Source organism: Lissotriton helveticus, chromosome 7, assembly GCF_964261635.1.
Source record: "Lissotriton helveticus chromosome 7, aLisHel1.1, whole genome shotgun sequence".
NCBI lineage: Eukaryota > Metazoa > Chordata > Amphibia > Caudata > Salamandridae > Lissotriton > Lissotriton helveticus.
In genome coordinates, this window is record NC_136068.1 from 857927929 (window position 1) to 857948457 (window position 20529).

General features: G+C 47.0%; 1 protein-coding gene across 2 annotated transcripts in view; it reads right to left on the reverse strand.

Annotated features, from left to right (window-relative positions):
• Nucleotides 1–20529, reverse strand: part of DOCK2 (dedicator of cytokinesis 2) — a 2042522-nt gene that overhangs the window by 5908 nt on the left and 2016085 nt on the right. For both annotated transcript variants that reach the window (XM_078653374.1, XM_078653373.1), the window contains 2 exons: nucleotides 2455–2575; nucleotides 2066–2208 (listed from right to left, as the gene is read on the reverse strand). In XM_078653374.1, coding sequence (XP_078509500.1) covers nucleotides 2066–2208; nucleotides 2455–2575 — 264 coding nt within the window. The remainder of the gene's footprint in view (nucleotides 1–2065; nucleotides 2209–2454; nucleotides 2576–20529) is intronic.

The window sequence follows — 20529 nt, forward strand, 5'->3', positions numbered from 1 at the left end:
CCCTCAGGTCATGGCGCAAGCAGTGGCAAAGTGGCGGAGTCAGGTAGCATTGTTGGTGAGGCCAGCGCTGTGTTGCGAGGTGCGGTGGTGCCCTCTCCGGTGCCTTTAGGACACGGAGTCAGCAGCGGCATTGTTGATGGAATTGGTTTGCTTTTCTTCTGTTGTAGCACAGCACAAAACACCCAGTCCCCAGAGATGAACTTGAAGTCTCTGCTGTTCCTGAGACTTCTTGAACAGGGGGCAAGCTTTATCTCAAGCCCTTGGAGAAACTCACACAAAGAAGTTGCAGAAAGTTCAGTTCAGTCCTTTCAATGCCCAAGATAGAAGCAGCCACTGCAGGCCAACACAGAAAAGCACAGAGCAACGTGGTAGTCCCCCCTCACAGCTTCTCCAGCTCTTCTCTTTGGCAGTCTTCTTAGTCCCAAAAGAGTTCTCTAAAGTCTTTTATCTCCCTGAGACTTCCAACAGGGGGCAAGCTCTACTTCAAGCCCTTGGAGAAAACTCTCACAGCAAGATGATAAAAGTATAATCCAGTCCTTTCCCTTCCTAAGACAGAAGCAGCAAGCAGCAGGCCAACACAGCAGAACACGCAGCAAAGTGGCAGTTTCTCCTGACAGCTTTTCCAGCTCTTCCTCCTGGCAGGTTCCTTAGTTCAGCAGTAATCTAAAGTTCTGGGGTCTGGCAGGCGGTGGAGACAGCATTGTCCAAGGCAGACAGGGCCTTCTCAGGGGCAAGGTAAATCTCCTCCCACCACACTGAATAGAGACCAGGCCTATTCAGGTGCTACTGAAACCTCCTCCCAGTACTCTAAATGTAGCCCAGGTCTATTTAGCCCAGACCTGACTCATTCAGGAAAGGCAGGACACACATCAACCCCCCCCATGGCTGCTTGAGAGAATGTAGATCCCCAGCCCATGTCACTCCAAAGCCAGACAGTCAATACACAAACCAGCAGAGGCACACAGGATGGCTAAGCATGAAAATACTGACTTCCTAAAAGGGGTATTTTCAAACACACAATATAAAAATCATCTGTACTAAAGGATGCATTTTTATATTCTGAGTACAGGCATACTAAACTCCATCCTTCTATCTTGTCCCAATGGGAAGGTATAGTTATAAGATGTTATAAATAAACTCCTATTCTATCCTATGGGACAGATAGCCTTTCAATAGTGAACGAAATACACTGTATTTCATTACCAGGACATGTCACACTACTTACTACATGTCCTACCTTTCACATACATTGCACCTTGCCCATGGGGCTACCTTGGGCCTACCTTAGGGGTGTCTTACATTTAAGAAAAAGGAAGGTTAAGGCCTGGCAAGTGGGTGCACCTGCCAGGTCGACGATGCAATTACAAACGGAGCACACATACAGAAGGTCGGAGAGGCTGCATGCTCTACTCTGGCCTTCCTAACCATACACTGATACACACACAGAGAAGTAGAGAGTGATAGTCAAGGTGGTGGCACGTGCTAAGTGTGAAAATACTGCCCTCACTCAGAAGGTTGTGACATGCTTCATCATTAGGCTAGCTGACATCTCTTATTTGACGAAAGAAACTACAGGCCTCTAAGTAAGGACCCCATCATTGAAATTGCCAAAGGCATCACAACCCTGGTGGAGGAGGGTATAGCTAACAACTGGATTTCCAAACAGGAAGCTGACTAACTGATCAGGGACCAACCTATTGCACCATACTTCTACATACTTCCCAAAATGATGAAATGCCAGAAACCGGTCCTCGGAAGCTTGTTTCTGGTCCAGGGAAGGCATGGCTTGGCAGTTCGGGCTGGACTGTTCCCATGAGGCACAGGGTCAGACTGATTTGCATATGGCCATGTCTGAACTGGGGTGGCAGAGTGGGCTAAAGAACGGTGATGGATTAAACCCAGATCTGTTGACTGGATGTGAGTGTTTGATTGGTTCAGATGCTCCGTCCATCACCACCCCCTTTTGTACCGCTATGATAGCGATATGACAAAAATGCATGTCACAGCCACCCTCATGTAGTAGTATATGGTATTAGTGGATCAATGTATTTTTCTACTAACTTACCCTTCCTCTAAAAAATTGATTCATTTTGCTTTTCTTTATTGATTTTCTTTCTCCCTCATAAGAGTCAAAACTTTGCTGGCTCAATCTGCGGGAGGCTATTTCATCTTCTGATGTTGGAATATTCACCAGAGAAAGACGTAACCCTGAGGGGAAACAAAATAAACACTCAGTTGTAACACACAATGTATTCCAGACTGATAGTTGAACAGGAAGGTAGATACAGAAAATAAGCCAAATGACATGTTTGTAATGCATTTTCATTATAGACACAAGCTTGAATATGGCTACTATATTTGGGATAAAGTAAACACCCTGCTGTACACTATAAGGATATTTCAAGTCACCAAGGAGTTCCATGACCATATAGAGGAAGGAGGAATATTATATACCTGGAATAGTTGGCATGGAGCGACTTGCAAAGCTCATTTGCTTGAGCACTGGTGATTTGTGAGGTACATCCGCATGCTCTGAGAGGTTGGTGTCGCTCATAAACTCGTGCTTCCGTGAGAGCTACAAAACAGACATATTACCAAATTTTAGGTCCACCAGCTAGTTTTTCCAGTATTCACAATGTGTTATGTACTTCAATTAACGTCAAGAATAGTTGCTCTAGATTTAGACCTACAACCAGGTCTGTAAACCATAGTTTTTCTAATACTGGTATTACATCATTAACTGTGATGGTAACATACATTGCCAGATCATTCATGTTAATTTACTTTATTTTACCATTGAGTTTGACATCAATTTACCAGCACATGCTTTGTAAATTCAGTGAATCTGACTGACAGGATTTAAAGAACAATGCTTCAAAAGGCATCAAAAGATAGCACTAGCAATAGATTACACCAAAAATACATCAGTGTAATAAAATCATCAGTTCGAACTTGTCAGTCTATTGTAAAAATATCAATAAGAGCTGACTAGACCTAGATGATTGGGATTCACTTAGTGGTGTAAATTTGTGAGAGGTGGTTTTTGTTACACTCCACTGATTAGCACTAAGTGTTAATATATGCCTTTTTGCAGGCTACTGAGATTTGGAGCAGTAACTTTTTGCATATCAAAATACAAGTTATTCAGAGACCCAACACCAAAACCTTTATTGTGAATGAAGAGGCAAGTTGGACTTCCTTGTCTTCACCCATGCACTGGGAGAAAGACTATGGGGCAGATTTATGAAGGCCTTGCGCCGCCGGTGCGTCACTTTTAACATGGGAAAAAGTGACGCACCGGCGGCGCAGGGCCTTCATAAATCTGCCCCTTTGTCTTCATTATTTCACTTTGCACTCCTTCCAGGAGCTTTTCCATTGGATCCAATAATCACAATCAGTACTGCAAATTATGGCCTTTATTTATGCTCTGCAGCCACTCTACCTAGCCACACCCCATTAAAATAGATGCCTGCTTTCCACTGCCAGGAAAGAGAAGTGGAAAAGGGAAATTGTTTGTAGACTCTTTGATGCCATGGATGAGGGGTAATAACATATGCGATGTCGGCAGTGATGACATCGCTGCAGTTATATCTAATTTCATCTATGTACACAAAGAAAAAACTGCTATTATTGAACTAACTATCAATACATATAGCAAATATTAACAGTAGCAGAAAATTACATAATGACATGCAGGACCCAATGGCGGGTAACTGAAGAGTCGTGGGATGAAACAAGTTAAAAACAATGTAAATGTCTGGCTCGTTGTATTGCGAAACAGCCTCTCAGTAAAGCACCATAAATGGTTTGGGCTGTGGTACAGACATACTGCCCCTTTAACAACTTGCTATGATGTGAAAAAACACCTTGGGATACCTGTTAGCAGTGATAGGTGATAAAGGTAATCTCCCGTTATGCTGCATTCTCTTATAGCAATGCCATATCCGCTATTTAGGGCAATTATGCATCTCATTGCGGCTCTGTCCCGCGGAGCTCTCCCCACACAACTCCATACTTCATCAAGGTGGGTGCTCTGCCCAGGAAAACTTCCAGTACTCGCAGTGAAGGTAGCGAGATGCAGAATTCCTTGCCCCTCTCAAAGCGGGAGGATTTTCGATCTTGTGACTCGGTCCATGTCACGTGGTCGTATCAGGTGATCATGATGTGTTTTCGTTGTCATTGTGTTGCTAGGAGCTCACTTGCCTAGCATGTCTTCTTTTAATTTAATGGGATGAAAAATGTGTTTACTACTACAATGTGTGTGCTCGTGGACCTAACCAAAGGTGGATTTTGAATGTGCACCACAAGTTGAGTATAAGATGGGTATTATGGCAATGATTGAATCTGCCACTATGCACATTCGAATGGTGGTATGCACATAATCAGCCATTGGGTAATAACTACTCTATTGTGCCGCTACACACATTTTATTAATGGTGTTCACATAATTACTTGTCCTGTAACTACTAACTTTGGTACAAGGGGCATTTATGTACGAGGATGGGAGTGGGCAACTTTTGTGAGTTAGGAATGCGCTCAGGCTCACAGTGTTTACCAGGTGGTGCACTGTTGTAAAAAGACGATGCAGAGCTGGAGACCCCGCTTCTGAAAGAAACCGTGTGGGGATAAAATGTGGTGTTAACTCCAGATTAGGTCTAGTGGGTACAACGCGGCTTGTGATTTTTCTATTAGGCTTAATGCCCAGCGCTCATAGCTAGGCGTATGGGTGGTTGAAGACAGAAGAGGACCACGGTTGTGCTCAGTCCTATTCATTAAGTGTGTTCCACGGGATGTTGTCATTCAATTCAATTTTGTGGCTCTTCAGTCTATATACCCATTTCTGTTCTGTTGTCAGGAGCAGTGTTTTTTATCGCCCAAGTTTGAATTAAATCTAGGTTTGTCCAGCACAGTCCATGCTAGATAGTTTGCTGTGTATAGTTTTTCCAAGTAATATGTCGTAGGTTTAGTATTACAGTTTTTGACATCTGATGGTGCTTCTATGCTCCATTATACGTGTTTTCACCTTTTCTCATGGTCATTGCTTCCTAAAGGGGCATGTGATAAGATAAATGATGTATTCCGAGGTACAGTTGGTGTGTGTCCTTTGTTCCCAAGGATATTGTAGGCCCACATCCATGCTTTTTGTATTCTTTGCAAGTGGCACACGTCATTTGAGCCACTCCTCATATGTCCCATGAAAGGAGTCAATGACCCTGGATATTGTGTGTTGATTGGTTTTGTAACACTGGGTCTTGTGTGAACTTGGATATCTCTCAAATTTGTGCTTCTCTTAAAGGAGAACAAGGTTCTTTCTAAAGCAAGTCTATTTGAATTAAGTATGTGCCAGTTTTTTAGTATTAGCTGTTTTGTCTGATGTGAAGCTGTATTGAAAGTAGTGACACAGACTAGTTTACTCATGGGAAGTACTTCCACCTTCTCCAATAGATTGTCCCTGTTGGTGGTGACAGCTCTCTTTTTTGCTTTTTTGGCCACTCTATCTGGGTAGCCTCTTCTGTGTAGTTTTTCTGTTAAGAGTTCTGCTTCATTGTTGAAGGTGGTTCTGTCCATGCAGTTCTGCCTGAGATGGAAGAATTGCCCCACTGGTAGATTCTCCCTCAGGGATTTGGGATGAAAACTCTCAAAGGAAGTAGGGAGTTTTAGTCTGTGGGTTTCTGGTAAACCCGGGTGAAGAGCTTCCTGTCTTTAGGTTCTATCACCAAATCAAGGAATGGCAATTCTGTGTTGGTCACAGTAGATGTGAAACATAGTAGAGGGTTACGACTGTTCAAACACTCTAAGAATCTCTGGAATGACTCCACGTCCCCTCTCCAAATCACGAGGACATCATCTATGAATCTCTCCATGGTCTGATGTTATCTGACCATGGGTTCCCCTCATTGCAGATGTTAGTATTTTCAAATGCTTCTATGTATAAGCCTGCCAGGCTTGGGGCAAAAGATCTAGCCATGGAAGTCCCATGGGTCTGTAGATATAAGGTGCCCTCGAACTCGAAGAAGTTCCTGGTAAGGGCGATCTCAGCCAAGTTGAGGATGCATGATCTAGGGGTTTGGTATAGCCATTCTCCTCTAAATAAGATATCCTCCAATACCCTCAAAGTTTCTCTTTGAAGGATGTTTGTGTACAGGGTCTCAATGTCCAGGCCCAGTAGGAACTCACTGTGGGAGTCGAATGCAATATCTTTTATGAGGTTCAGAAATTCAAGAGTATCCTGATGATAGGCTTGCATCTTTTGTTGCAGGGTTTTAATGTAGAAATCACAAAATTGTGATAAGGGTTCTAAGATGGAACCAATCGCTAATACGAAAGGCCTTCCTGGGGGTAGTGTGTGGGTTCATGTATTTTGGGAAGTATGTAAAAATATGGTGTGATTTGTTGGTCTTTGATCAAATTTCAAATTCAAATTCAAAAATCCTTTATTCCGTTTTCAAAGTTAGAAAAACCATAAAAGTTCATTATTAAAATTTACATAAATACAGTAATTAAAAATTCATCCTTTTACAAATTACAATAGTTTGATCAATGACAAGCATCACAGCAAGATAAAGTGCTAAAGTACAGACTAAATGTTAAAATAAAGTCTATAACTACATTAGAGTGCAAGCAAAAAGAAAACGGCTATGTTGTTACACAATCTTTACAATTCAAATCCTAGTCTAGATTAGACCTGTGTCTAACACAGAACTTCAATAATTGAGCAATATTTTTTGCAATACACTCTTGCTCCAAAAATTGCAAAACAAGGAAAGCTGGACGACAGCGTCTAAGACCCAAGATTTTTAGTATCGGCATTACCCAATGCTTCCTTGGTTCTTCATAAAATTTGCAAAATAAGACCACATGAATTGATGTTTGATTTGATACTTCATCACAGGGGCAATTTTTTTTCGGAATTGTCACCAGGCGGTGAAATAGGTTCAGCCTGAATTGTGTCAAAAAGAATCTTTCATAACCACTCAAATTAAAAGTTAAATATGGCTGTGTGGACAAAGTAGTTTGTATTGATAACATGTGTTGAACTGAGCTTTTACTGCCTTGATAGCCAATCACAGTTGTTCCAAATGTGTCAAGCATAATTTTTTGAGCCCTTTTCTCGATATTTCTGATATCATTGTGGGGCTATGGTAATACCTTGCCAAACCCAGATCATACAGGAAATATTGAATGTATGCGAGCCAGCCAATCTTATGCGCGTTTTCGAGGGAAAGACAATCATTTAGGAGCCCTTGATTAAAAACAGTTTTAGTAGACGTCCAAACACGATGCCACAGAAGGATCGGTTGAAGCTTGACTATGTCGGTAACGTACGACAAACCCAATTCCAATTGGCAGCTATAGGTCGAGGAACCTCGCGGCGCTGCGAGGAGAAATCTCAAAAATTATTCTCTACTTTTTGAAGGGCAACCACCTTTCCATAACACCACACCCACCTGCTCCATAAATCACAATACTTATACATTTTGCTTGATAAATTTGGATAATTTCTGCCGGTGACCTTTTTCCTAACCTTTGTGCAAAGTTGACTAGTGCTGTTGTTGCCCTCATGAAAAGCAATTTTGTAGCCTCTATTGCCTGCCTCCATGAACACTTATTATTAATTAAAGTTCCTAGGTAAGGGTACGTGTTTGTGTTCTCCAATTTAATATTTTCAATAAAAATATCCCTAGTTTTCTTATGGCTAGGTCCTGAGGACATTACGAAGGTTTTTTTAATATTGAGTCTTAAATCTAGATTGCCATGTAGCTATGGTACCTGTTAAGAGCACGTTGAAGTTCTAAGGGGGTTCGAGCTATGATCACCGCTTTATCGGCATAGAGTAGGGCGAGTATTGGATGTTTTTAATATTGAGTCTTAAATCTAGATTGCCATGTAGCTATGGTACCTGTTAAGAGCACGTTGAAGTTCTAAGGGGGTTCGAGCTATGATCACCGCTTCATCGGCATAGAGTAGGGCGAGTATTGGATGTTTTTCCATAAGGGGTAGGTCCTGGCACCCTTTTAACATGGCATGTTCCAGGCCATTTGCATAGAGTGTAAAAAAAAAGGGTGCCAGGACGCAGCCGTGCCTTACCCCCCTCTCCACTCTGATTGAGGCTGTAAGTTCCCCTCCTAAGCCGTACCTCACCCTATCCGTAGCATTTGAGTACAGTTACCATAGAAAATCTACCAAGAAAGGCTCTACCCCCATCTCTATTAGAATAATCCATAGTTTACAATGGCTTACACAGTCAAAAGCTGCAGTTAAATCTACGTAAGCCATATACAAATTCCCACCCTTTGCATTTACGTATTTACCCATTAGGAGGGTCAAGTTAAGGGCTTTCTCCGTGGTGCCTAGGCCCCCTCTGAACCCGAATTGGAGGTCTGACAGTTTCTATTGTCATCTGCCCATTGCTGAAGACGATCAAGAATGACACGTCCCGCTACTTTACCTAAAGAATCTAACAAAGATATGTGACGGTAGCAAGATGGGCACTGGCGATCCCCCTTCTTAAATATCGGGACCAGGATTGAATCTGACCATGATTCCACAAGCCCCACTGCACAAGAGGCTTCAAGGACCCTGGTCAGAATTGGGGTCCACAGTTCCAAGTTGTATTTAAAAAGGTCAACTGGGACCCCATCGGGCCGAGCGCCTTTCCCCCTTTGCTAGCCATTAATGCGCGCTCCACTTCCAAATGACTCATTTCAAGGGATATAGGGAAAATGGTTGTCATTGGGTGAGAACTTGTACTTTCCTTATCTTTTGGGACAATATGTTCCCTGGAAGACAAGTCAAATATCTGCAAGAAATGTTGTACAGACAATGCTTCATCTATAGCTATTTCTATTTTAGGATTATCCCTGGCTTCCGAAAGGATAGGGGATTTGATGGTTTTCCAAAAAGCAATACTATCCTTTGTCATGCAGCTTTTGTGTAATTGTTCCCATAGTTCATTTTTCAGTTCGGCTTTTCTAGCTTTTATGGCCTGCTTATACACCTTTCTGAGGAGGGCAATTTCCTGTTTGTACCATTCTGTTTTTTGGAGAGCTGCTTTTAAGTTGGAATATGCTTTTTTGCAAGTTTTATTAAACCATCCTTTAGTTTTACCCTTTCTATCTTTCCATTTAGTGCACAGGGCTTCTGTTACTGCTCTTGTTATAGTTGCAAAACTACTAAAGATCTCTTAGTGAGAGGTAGTAATATCTAAACATTTCTCTATGGATGTTAAGAAATGTTTCACTACCTCTGTAGTGATCTCCAGTGGAACAACTTTGTCCCACTTGAGCGAGTACCCATTTAACCTATCCAAAATCAGATTTTTTTTGCCTGTAAGTTCTCACTGAGTTACACGTATCTGATTTATGCGGAAAAGATACTATAATACTATTTGGAAAATGGTCACTGGTTGCGTTGTCATGGGTTTTGAAATTCAATATGCGGGACGCAGCATTACTTGAGGCAAATATAAAGTCTATGATGGTGGAAGCTCCTCTGCTGTTAAAAGTGTAAGTGAGCGGAAATGGAGGAACTACTAATTCGTTAGCCAACCCCCCAAGTTCCAAGATGAAAAGTATTTCATTCAGGCAATTCCTGAATGTTGTGTGAGGAAAATGAGTTAAGATATTTTTGTTCTCGTCTTGCAAGCCACAATTTAGATTATTGTTATGCCTGCATGTGGTTAAGTTAAAATCGTCCCCCCATATTATTAGGACATTTTTAGTGTTCTTATCTTTTAATTCCTGGAAAGAGAAACAATTGTCCTTTAGGGTTGCTATTAACTCAACCTTATGCAAATTATCATAAAAGTTAACCAACACATAGGTGTCACTTGTATTCATGGCGAGGGTTATTATTTGAAAGTTAGGTTCCAGTTTGAGAGGGACAATTTCCTTAATCTCTAAGAGATTAGAGATAAATGTAATCAGGCCCCCTTTAGCTCTCCCAAAAGTAGAGGGAGATGCAGACGAGAAATAGGTTTTATATCCCTCAATCTGTATGACTGATGTGGCCCAAGTCTCTTGAAGGCAAAGCACGTTGAAGTTTCCCGCAAATCTGAGCCACACGTCGTTGACCACTTTGGAGCGCAGACCTGCTACGTTCCAATAGACTATGTTAAGTCCAGATTCACCGGGAGTTCCAAACCGTGCGATACCTTGATTAATGGTCCCTCCGTGAGAATCGGGGTCCGTCATGCTCCCAATTCCTTCCTGATTTGTTGAATCATTCCTAACTCGAACTGGATCTGTGTTCTCTGATACGTACCGATGATATAAAATATGAGGATTAGGTTCACTACTGGCAACCATTATACAGAGGGACCGATTAGGATTTAGCAAACTTTCTGTTTGATGTTGACCCATCTGGTTCGAAGCTTCCTAGGTCTCAAAATAGTTTGAATTTAGATTGGCCAGTCAATCAGTTTCTTACAGGCCGGATAGCATGGTATCTATTAAAAGCTGGAACATTGTAGAATTGACCTTGGATTGGTTCAACATTTCTAATCTTGTATTCACTCAGATACCTACTTTGAGGAGGATAGAAAAAACCAAGCGGCAGTACATTGATCCCGCCCGCTACTAATGAATTGTTTCCTTCCTTAATTTTCTTAACAGGCAATGGTGTTTTAAATGTGAGAACAATAGAGTAACCCGGAAGCATTTTCCCACGATTGCCTACCCACTGGACCCTTCTCACCATCTTAAACTCACTGAAAAATTGTTCGCCTAAACCAGTCCTCCTGCCTAGCCAATGAAGTGATTTATTTCTCAGTGATTCCCACGATTCTACTTTTGAAAGGCCCATTTTTGGTGCATTTGCCAAAACAATTATGTAGGGAGTAGCATCAGGTGGTAGATCAAGATGTTGATCTGTTCCAGGATTATCCCAAGTTTGGCCTAAGGAAGTGGGCCTTGAATATTGATAGGTCTGTGGCACACGTAGAGAAGGATTAAACCCTGCAACTTCTAATAACCTCTTTGGGGCCATATTCCTTTTGCCAGAATCTATACTATTTGGTGGACTGCTTGTCATAATCTGGGGAGTAGAGTCCCTTATTGGGTGGTTTACACTGTCTTTTGGATTAGATGCTCCCACCAAAGATAGCTCATTATCCTTAATTTTATAAGTACCTTTGTCCGGGATACTTAATTGCCTGGTTTGCATGTTATTACCCTTATTCACCATTCCTGGCTCATCAGAGATCTGTTAGAAATGGGATTTCTGGTTGGCTGAGGCTTGCGTCAAAGTCAGGCAGAAAACACCACTCTAGTTAGGGCAAGGAAGTTACACTCCAAAGATAACCCCTGCTCACCCCCTTAGCAACGTGACACGAGCAGCAAGGCTGATCCCGGAGGCAATGTAAGTTAAGTATTTGCGCACGCACCCACCAACAACAACATTCCAGGCCCCCCACAAAAGGAACTCCACACAAGGTTATATATGAAAATAGCCTTTGTATTATACCAAACACATTAGATAATAAACACACAATTTACACTGTGCCACTGGCAGGGGCGGAATTTACAGGGGATTATATACATGGGACAGGGCCACATGGGCCACCGTCAGAATTAGCACTTTGTAGGAATTAGCACTTAGAACATAGGATAATTGTAGCATAAAATAGCACTTGTAGAACACAACCAGTAATTACTGGTAAAAGGTAGGTACACACTACGCAACCCTAACCACCTCCTTGTACTGGGGTGAATGTATGACATTGTTCTACATTCTGTCCATCAACTGTGTTTTTTGCAATTTTCACCCCGAGTGTGCTGGGTATGCTCAGACGTGAGTCCCAGGCTCTCCACACCACTGGAGTCAAGCTATCCAGGCTGATGAAGGCTGATAGCCAGAAACCGGTCCTTGGATACTTGATTCCGGTCTGGGAAAGACATGGCTTGGTAGTTCGGACTGGACTGTTCCCATGAGGCACAGGGTCACAGCTGATTTGCATATAGCCAGTGTCTAACCCAGGGTGGTGTGGAGTGCAAAAAAACGATGGATTTAGGCCCAGATCCTTGTACTGGGGTGAATGTATGACATTGTTCTACATTCTGTCCATCAACTGTGTTTTTTGCAATTTTCACCCCGAGTGTGCTGGGTATGCTCAGACGTGAGTCCCAGGCTCTCCACACCACTGGAGTCAAGCTATCCAGGCTGATGAAGGCTGATAGCCAGAAACCAGTCCTTGGATGCTTGATTCCGGTCTGGGAAAGACATGGCTTGGTAGTTCGGACTGGACTGTTCCCATGAGGCACAGGGTCAGAGCTGATTTGCATATAGCCAGTGTCTAACCCAGGGTGGTGTGGAGTGCAAAAAAGCGATGGATTTAGGCCCAGATCCTTGTACTGGGATGAATGTATGACATTGTTCTACATTCTGTCCATCAACTGTGTTTTTTGCAATTTTCACCCCGAGTGTGCTGGGTATGCTCAGACGTGAGTCCCAGGCTCTCCACACCACTTGAGTCAAGCTATCCAGGCTGATGAAGGCTGATAGCCAGAAACCGGTCCTTGGATGCTTGATTCCGGTCTGGGAAAGACATGGCTTGGTAGTTCGACTGGACTGTTCCCATGAGGCACAGGGTCAGAGCTGATTTGCATATAGCCAGTGTCTAACCCAGGGTGGTGTGGAGTGCAAAAAAACGATGGATTTAGGCCCAGATCCTTGTACTGGGGTGAATGTATGACATTGTTCTACATTCTGTCCATCAACTGTGTTTTTTGCAATTTTCACCCCGAGTGTGCTGGGTATGCTCAGATGTGAGTCCTAGGCTCTCCACACCACTGGAGTCAAGCTATCCAGGCTGATGAAGGCTGATAGCCAGAAACCGGTCCTTGGATGCTTGATACCGGTCTGGGAAAGACATGGCTTTGTAGTTCGGACTGGACTGTTCCCATGAGGCACAGGGTCAGAGCTGATTTGCATATAGCCAGTGTCTAACCCAGGGTGGTGTGGAGTGCAAAAAAGCGATGGATTTAGGCCCAGATCCTTGTACTGGGATGAATGTATGACATTGTTCTACATTCTGTCCATCAACTGTGTTTTTTGCAATTTTCACCCCGAGTGTGCTGGGTATGCTCAGACGTGAGTCACAGGCTCTCCACACCACTTGATTCAAGCTATCCAGGCTGATGAAGGCTGATAGCCAGAAACCGGTCCTTGGATGCTTGATTCCGGTCTGGGAAAGACATGGCTTGGTAGTTCGGACTGGACTGTTCCCATGAGGCACAGGGTCAGAGCTGATTTGCATATAGCCAGTGTCTAACCCAGGGTGGTGTGGAGTGCAACAAAACGATGGATTTAGGCCCAGATCCTTGTACTGGGGTGAATGTATGACATTGTTCTACATTCTGTCCATCAACTGTGTTTTTTGCAATTTTCACCCCGAGTGTGCTGGGTATGCTCAGACGTGAGTCCCAGGCTCTCCACACCACTGGAGTCAAGCTATCCAGGCTGATGAAGGCTGATAGCCAGAAACCGGTACTTGGATGCTTGATTCCGGTCTGGGAATGACATGGCTTGGTAGTTCGGACTGGACTGTTCCCATGAGGCACAGGGTCAGAGCTGATTTGCATATAGCCAGTGTCTAACCCAGGGTGGCGTGGAGTGCAAAAAAACGACGGATTTAGGCCCAGATCCTTGTACTGGGGTGAATGTATGACATTGTTCTACATTCTGTCCATCAACTGTGTTTTTTGCAATTTTCACCCTAACCACCTTAGGCATATATCACGCAGGGACACAACCTCACTAGTATAACTATACTAGGTAAAACAACCTCCTAGGCATAAACACATTTTTAGAGATATAGGCAAAAAGCATTGCATAAATCACATTAGGCAGGTAATCACGTTTGCGCCAAAAATCACATAACTGACCCCAGGCCAACTTGGCCTCTCAGGGGCTCACAGGCCCAATGTCCAGAATGTCTGGGCTGGCTGCGCAGGCAGCCAAGGAAGAATGCGCAAAGGTTCCTGGCCTAAACGAAGCAGCTGCCCACTAAGTGCTGGGCAGCTGGGGAACTGAGCCTGGCACCAGTGTGCCTCCTGGCTCTCTTCTGGGGCTCTCAAATAACCAACAGTGCCCAAACACGTGGGAGCCTCACAGGCTCTAATGAACACAATGTGGCCATATGTTGGAGCATCGTGGGCTCGAGAAATAAAATGCCCCCTGGAGCCTCGTGGGCTCGAAATAAGACTGATGCCAACTGGGGAGAGCGGCCCGCTGCCAGCCGGGGCCGCTCTACCTCCCGAAACGCCCCCTTCGTTGGAGTCCCCCCTCTGGGGACTCGTAAATTGACACCGACTCTAGCGTTAGAGTCCCGCTCTGGGGACTCGTGAAACAATGGCCCTCGGAGCCCTCGTAGGCTCTGAACAAATGCTGCCAATATGGGGGAGCGGCCCGATGTTAACCGGGTCCGCTCTACCCCTACAGAGACTGGCCCCAAAATGAAGATAGCGCTACTGGGGGGGGTGGGCACAGGCAATGTGCCCCTACCCCCCCTCTCCCCGAAGGAACACAACGGGCCCCACTCACCGGCTCGGCAGGACTCCTCTGGTCGGCGGTGCGGGTGGGGCTCTCTGTCTCCGGGGCTCCCTCCACCGCATGGGAGCCCCGCAACACTGGTGCTGCGTTGCTGGAGGCCCCAAGGCTCTCCCTACCTCATGGGAGCCCCAGACCGCGGGAGGCCATAAGTCGGCCGGCTTCTCTTCTCCTTCTCGGGCAGACGCAGGACTGCAGCCAATCCCAGCGCTGCGGCGGGCGGGACTTCTCTTCAAAACCGGAAGTCCCGCTATGGTGCCTGACTTCCTGTTTTCGGCCGAAACGGGCCGTGGCGGTGATTTTGGGCATCGGACAACGAGGGGTGGGCACCCTCGGTAAGCAAACAAAAAGTAGAAGCGGGGTGGGCACCCGCTAAGGCTCTCAGAAACGGGGTGGCACCCGTAAATAAATAAATAAGCGGGTGGGCACCCGCAGGGGCCACAAAAGGGCAGGAGCGCTTCCCCCCCAGGGAACACGACAGCGCTCTGCCAATAAATGCAAAATCAAGCGCATACCAGGCGCTGGGGCACAACAACTACAAAAAGCCCCCAAAGGATCCCACTAAAGCATAAAGGGGTCCCAGAGGTCCTGGGCATCAGGAGGGGCAATGCAGGGCCCAGGGGCCAGCACACAGGGCACTCCATCAAGGAGACAGCCTCCATGGCGGTCCCTCCTGGGCCCCACCAGCATCAAGCCCCCTCCTGTTAGGATCCAGCAAGAACTCCAGGCATCCAGGGACTGGGCAGGGCCCAGGGAGGCAAGCCTTCCCCTTGGCCCCAGAAGCAGCACGCCTCTGGTAGATTCAAGTCAGGAAACAAGAACATTTAACATGAGGTCACAGCCTCTTTTTATACACAGAATCCCTTTGTCTCTAGTGTGCAGGGTGGGGGAAAACCAGACACAGCTGGTTCTGGAGCACTCTGTTTTGCTCAGGCCCTCTCCCCATTCACAGGACAGGCTAGGGACATCAGATACATCACAGGGGGTGGAGCCAGCATTGTGAAGGGAAAGCCCAGCCCTATTCAGGTCCCAGGTGCACTCCTCCCCCCCATCAACATGCAGATCTCTCCATTCACCACCGTGGCAGACCCATCCTGACTCCTGGAGCCAGGCACACCAGCCAGCTCCAGCCAATCACAAGCCAGAGAGTCAATTCACATTAACTGCACAGACATGCCAACTTCTAGAAGTGGCACTTCCACACTAGACACAATAAATCCGCGCACATCTTTGCGCAGCATTTAATCACACGAGTCCGCACATACCAAACTCGAGCCTGCACTCCCCACACATCAGGAACTACCATGGACACACATATCCCCCATGCATTCTTATGGGAGGGCAGGCCAATCTCACACACGCACTTAGAGAGTGCACGCACTTTACACTGCGCCACAGTGCTAAAGTGCGCAAAGACCAGAAATTACTATAATGATGTAAAATTAAAAGGGCAAAAAGTTCAGGGGTGAACCTGCCAGAAGGGCCAAGTCCAACAAGATCAATTTAAACCCAGGGCCTTGTTTCATATTACTAGAAATAAAATCTTCAATAAGTGTTAGTCCGGCACCCATTTGGTCTAACTTAACTCTCAAATAGAGATCTAGTCTTTCGACCAGAATTGTTAGGCTCTTAAGATCTTTACTATGCCCGTCAGGTCTTCTACTGACCTCGTCCTTGCACTTACAGGAAGCTTTTCTTGACCCTGCCCTTTTATCCTTGATGGCCCCGTTTCGTTGTTATAGGCGCAATGGCTTCTGATGAATTTTTGCCACCGTCGCCTATAGCTTAATCGGCATCTATTTTCTCAACGAGGGCAGGATTCTTTTGTTTCTTCTGGGGAGGTTGTAATGAGGAGTCGGAGTCACTTAGTAGAATCTCCTCAGAAATATGCTGAATACAGCCATTTGGGGTGGTTTTAGACTTTGTGCCATACCTCTGTGAGTCCCGATCATCAGGTTGATCTAATTCAGAGGTTGAGCATGATGTACCTGCCTCTATGGACTCTTCTACAGAGGAAATCTGCTTGTCCAGGGCCCCCATTGCCCCTGTGAGATAACTTAATAAGGTTTGCTGAGAGTCAGTAGGAGCTTTTTGTGATAAACAAGGTTTGGGGCTCGGCATTTTCCTTTTACCCATGTCTAGTTATGTTATCTAAATTGGACACAATGTGAGGGGGCAAAGAGAAAGAAAAAAACGGATCTTACTGTTTGTTCCTACCACCCAACCTAATGGCCGAGTCCACAAACAACTCAAGTGTGTTAGAACTGGCTATTTCTGGTAGGCTAAGGCTGACGCCAAAGCCAGGCAGAAACCACCATTCTAGTCAGGGCAAGGAAGTCACACGCCAAGATAACCCCTGCTCACCCCCTTGGTAGCTTGGCACGAGCAGCAAGGCTAAACTCGGAGGCAATGTGTAAAGCATTTGCGCCAGCACACAACAGCAACAACATCCTAGGCACACCACAAAATGAACTCCACACAAGGTTATATTAAAATAACTTTTGTATTGTAAACACACATCAGATAGAAATCACACATGTACATTGTGCCAACTGGCACGGGCAACATTCATAAGGGATTATTTACAGGACAGGGTCACATGGGCCACTGTCAGAATCAACACTTTTAGAAATAGAAATACTGTCAGAAATTAGAATAAAAGGATATAAAATCACTGTAGCACAAAGTAACAGTTATAAGTCACAACCAGTATCTACTGGTAACAGGTAAGTACCACCTACGCAACCCTAACCACCTTAGGAGAATGTCACGCAGGGAACCAGGACCTCACTAGGACCACCTGTACTAAAAAGAACAACCACCTAAGTATCACACAGCATGTAGGGGTATAAGCACAGCACATTACCCATGATGCATGAAACACATTCAGAGGAGTAGTAAAGGAAAACACATGATGCATAAACCTACACATTCAGCGGTGTTAAGAACAAAGCACATGATGCATCACAAACACATTCAGAGGTGCAGCGCTAGGAGACACATGACGCCTAAAACATTCAGAGGTGCAGCGCAGGGAAAGAAAGACACAACTCAATAGCGCAAAGACACATGATGCCTAAACATTCAGAGGTGCAAGGAAAAACCACACAATTGCGCAAAACCTCACATAAGCCACCACCTGTGGCAGTCCCTAGGCCAACTGGCCTTGTTGGGGCTAGGACGCCCTGTGTCTCAATGTCAGGGGCCTAAACGTGGCAGGTGCCCACTACTTGCTGGGCACCTGGAAACATCCCAAGACCTAAACGGTGCAGTTGCCCACTAATTGCTGGGCAGCTGGGAATCATCAGAAAACTGCGACTGGGCCTCACTGACCGTTAGGCGCAAACTGCGCCCACTGCTGGAGCCACACAGGCTCTGCCACTAAACACTGCGCAGAACGTTGGAGCCACACAGGCTCTTAAACAAATATGCTCCATGGAGCCCTCAGGCTCTGAACAAATACCTCACAGGCAGGGGGGGGCCGAGCACCGGCAATGTGCCCCGGCGCCCCCTCCAATTAAAATGGCCCCCGGAGCCTTCTCGGGGCTCTAGACAACATGGCTCCAGGGAGCCTTCTCAGGGCTCTACAACGTTGGGGCGACCCGCTGCCAATCGGGGCCACCCTGACTCTGTGCCTCTCAACCAAATGTGCCCCCAGGGAGCCTCTCGGGGCTCTAGAACGTTGGGGCGACCCGCTGCCAATCGGGGCCGCCCTGACTCTGTGCCTCTCAATCGGCACCATCAGCGGCCGCACGGAGCCCCCCCAGCCCTTCCTACTCACCGGGCTCTTGTGCGGGGCTCCTCCGGGCGGCGGCTCATTCTCGCCGGCTGCGGGGCTCTCCCTTCATTCTGGGAGCCTCGCTCCCCTCGTGCCGAACTTCTCTCTCTCCCCGGGGCTCTCCCTTCACTCGGGAGCCCCGGGGGACCCGGCCGACAGCTTCCTTCGCTCCTCTCGCCTCTCAGGCAGCTTTACTCCTCTGGTGGCGGACAGCGCGGCACCTGCGGGGCTCCCTCCTTCCTCACGGGAGCTCCGCGCTGCTACCAGCGGCCTCAGCCACTGTCTTCCCCACTTCACCGGGCCCCCTCCTGGGACCCGGGGATCTCAGCCGCAACTCCGGTGTCCCTCCTCGCGCTGCAGTGCCGAGGGCGGAACTTCCTGTGCTTTGTCTCGGGGCCCGTTTTTAGGCAGGCAGGAGGGGAATCATTATCCGAGGGGTGGGCTACCTCGAGATAAATAAATAAAAAGTGAATACGCGGCGTGGGCAGCCGCGGAAGGCCATAACAGCGCTACCACGCGCTGAGGGGTAAAATTACAGCGCTCCCAGCGCTATAAATGAAATAAAGCGCTCATAAGCGCTAGCAGCCAGATAAAGCGCTTCCCAAGCGCTACAGGCAAAATAGAGCGCTCTTAAGCGCTGGAAGCAGGACAAAGCGCTCCCAGGCGCTAGGGGGAATCAGGAAAAGTCCAGCAAAGTCCTGGGGGGACAGGAAGAAGGTCCAAAGGATCCCAGGGCAAAGCAAAGTCCCCCCATCATCCCAGGCAAGGCAGAGGGGTCCTCCAGGAGTCCTCCAGGCATCCAGGGGCTGGGCAGCGCCCGCCCCTGGTAGATTCAAGTCAGAAACAAGAACATTTTGGAAGGGGACACAGCCCCTTCTTATACAGAGAAAAGTCTTTGAAGTCTTTGTGCAGGCAGTGTGAGAACCAGCTAAACCAGTTCTTGGGTGTTGCTGGAGCCCTTGGGCTTCCTGGCTTCCTTCTTTCTTTCAGTATCAGGGACAGAGGTGACAGTCGCCCAGCGGGGAGGTGGAGCCAGCATTGTGGTCAGGCAGGCACAGCCCTTCACTATCAGGTGCTATCTCCTCCCACTTCCCTGGCAGCAGATGCTGCCTTTCATCCATGGGCTGACTCAGACAACCTCATGGGGCTCCCCAGCCCCTGTCATCCTCAAACCAGACAGTCAATCCACAAGCAGGCCCAGGCACTCCAGCCAATCACATGCCAACCACAGACTACACAATCAATCAATCAATCAATCAATCATGCCATTTGTATAGCGCACTACTCACCCGGGAGGGTCTCAAGGCGCTTGGGGGGAGGGGTATGCTACTGCTCGAACAGCCAGGTCTTGAGTTGTTTCCTGAAGGCGAGATGGTCCTGGGTCAGCCGAAGGTGGATGGGGAGGGAGTTCCAAGTCTTGGCAGCCAGGTAAGAGAAGGATCTTCCTCCGGCGGTGGCTCTTCGGATGCGTGGTACGGCTGCGAGGGCGAGGCTGGTGGACCGTAGCTGGCGGGTGGGCGTGTAGAAGGTCAGGCGGTTGTTGAAGTACTTGGGGCCCAGGTCATGGAGAGACTTGTGTGCGTGGGTGAGGAGCCGGAACGTGATCCTCTTGTCGACGGGGAGCCAGTGCAGGTTCCTCAGGTGGCTGGAGATGTGGCTGCGTCGGGGGACATCCAGGATGAGTCGGGCGGAGGCGTTCTGGATGCGTTGGAGTCTTTTCTGTAGCTTGGCTGTGGTTCCGGCGTAGAGGGCGTTTCCGTAGTCCAGTCGGCTGGTGACGAGTGCCTGGGTGACAGTCTTCCTGGTCTCGGTCGGGATCCAGCGGAAGATCTTGCGAAGCATATGCAGGGTGTTGAAGCACGATGAGGAGATGGCGTTGACTTGTCTGGTCATCGAGAGGGAGGGGTCCAGGATGAAGCCCAGGTTGCGTGCATGGTCGATTGGCTTGGTCGATTGGCTTGGGTGCGGTGCCCAGGGATGGGGGCCACCAGGAGTCGTCCCAGGCGGAGGGCGAAGATCCCAGGATGAGGACTTCCGTCTTGTCCGAGTTCAGTTTCAGGCGGCTGTCCTTCATCCACTCGGCGACGTCTTTCATCCCTTCGTGTAGGCAGGTTCTGGTGGTGTCGGGGTCTCTGGTGAGGGAGAGGATCAGCTGGGTGTCGTCGGCGTAAGAGATGATGTTGAGGTTGTGCTGGCGTGCGATG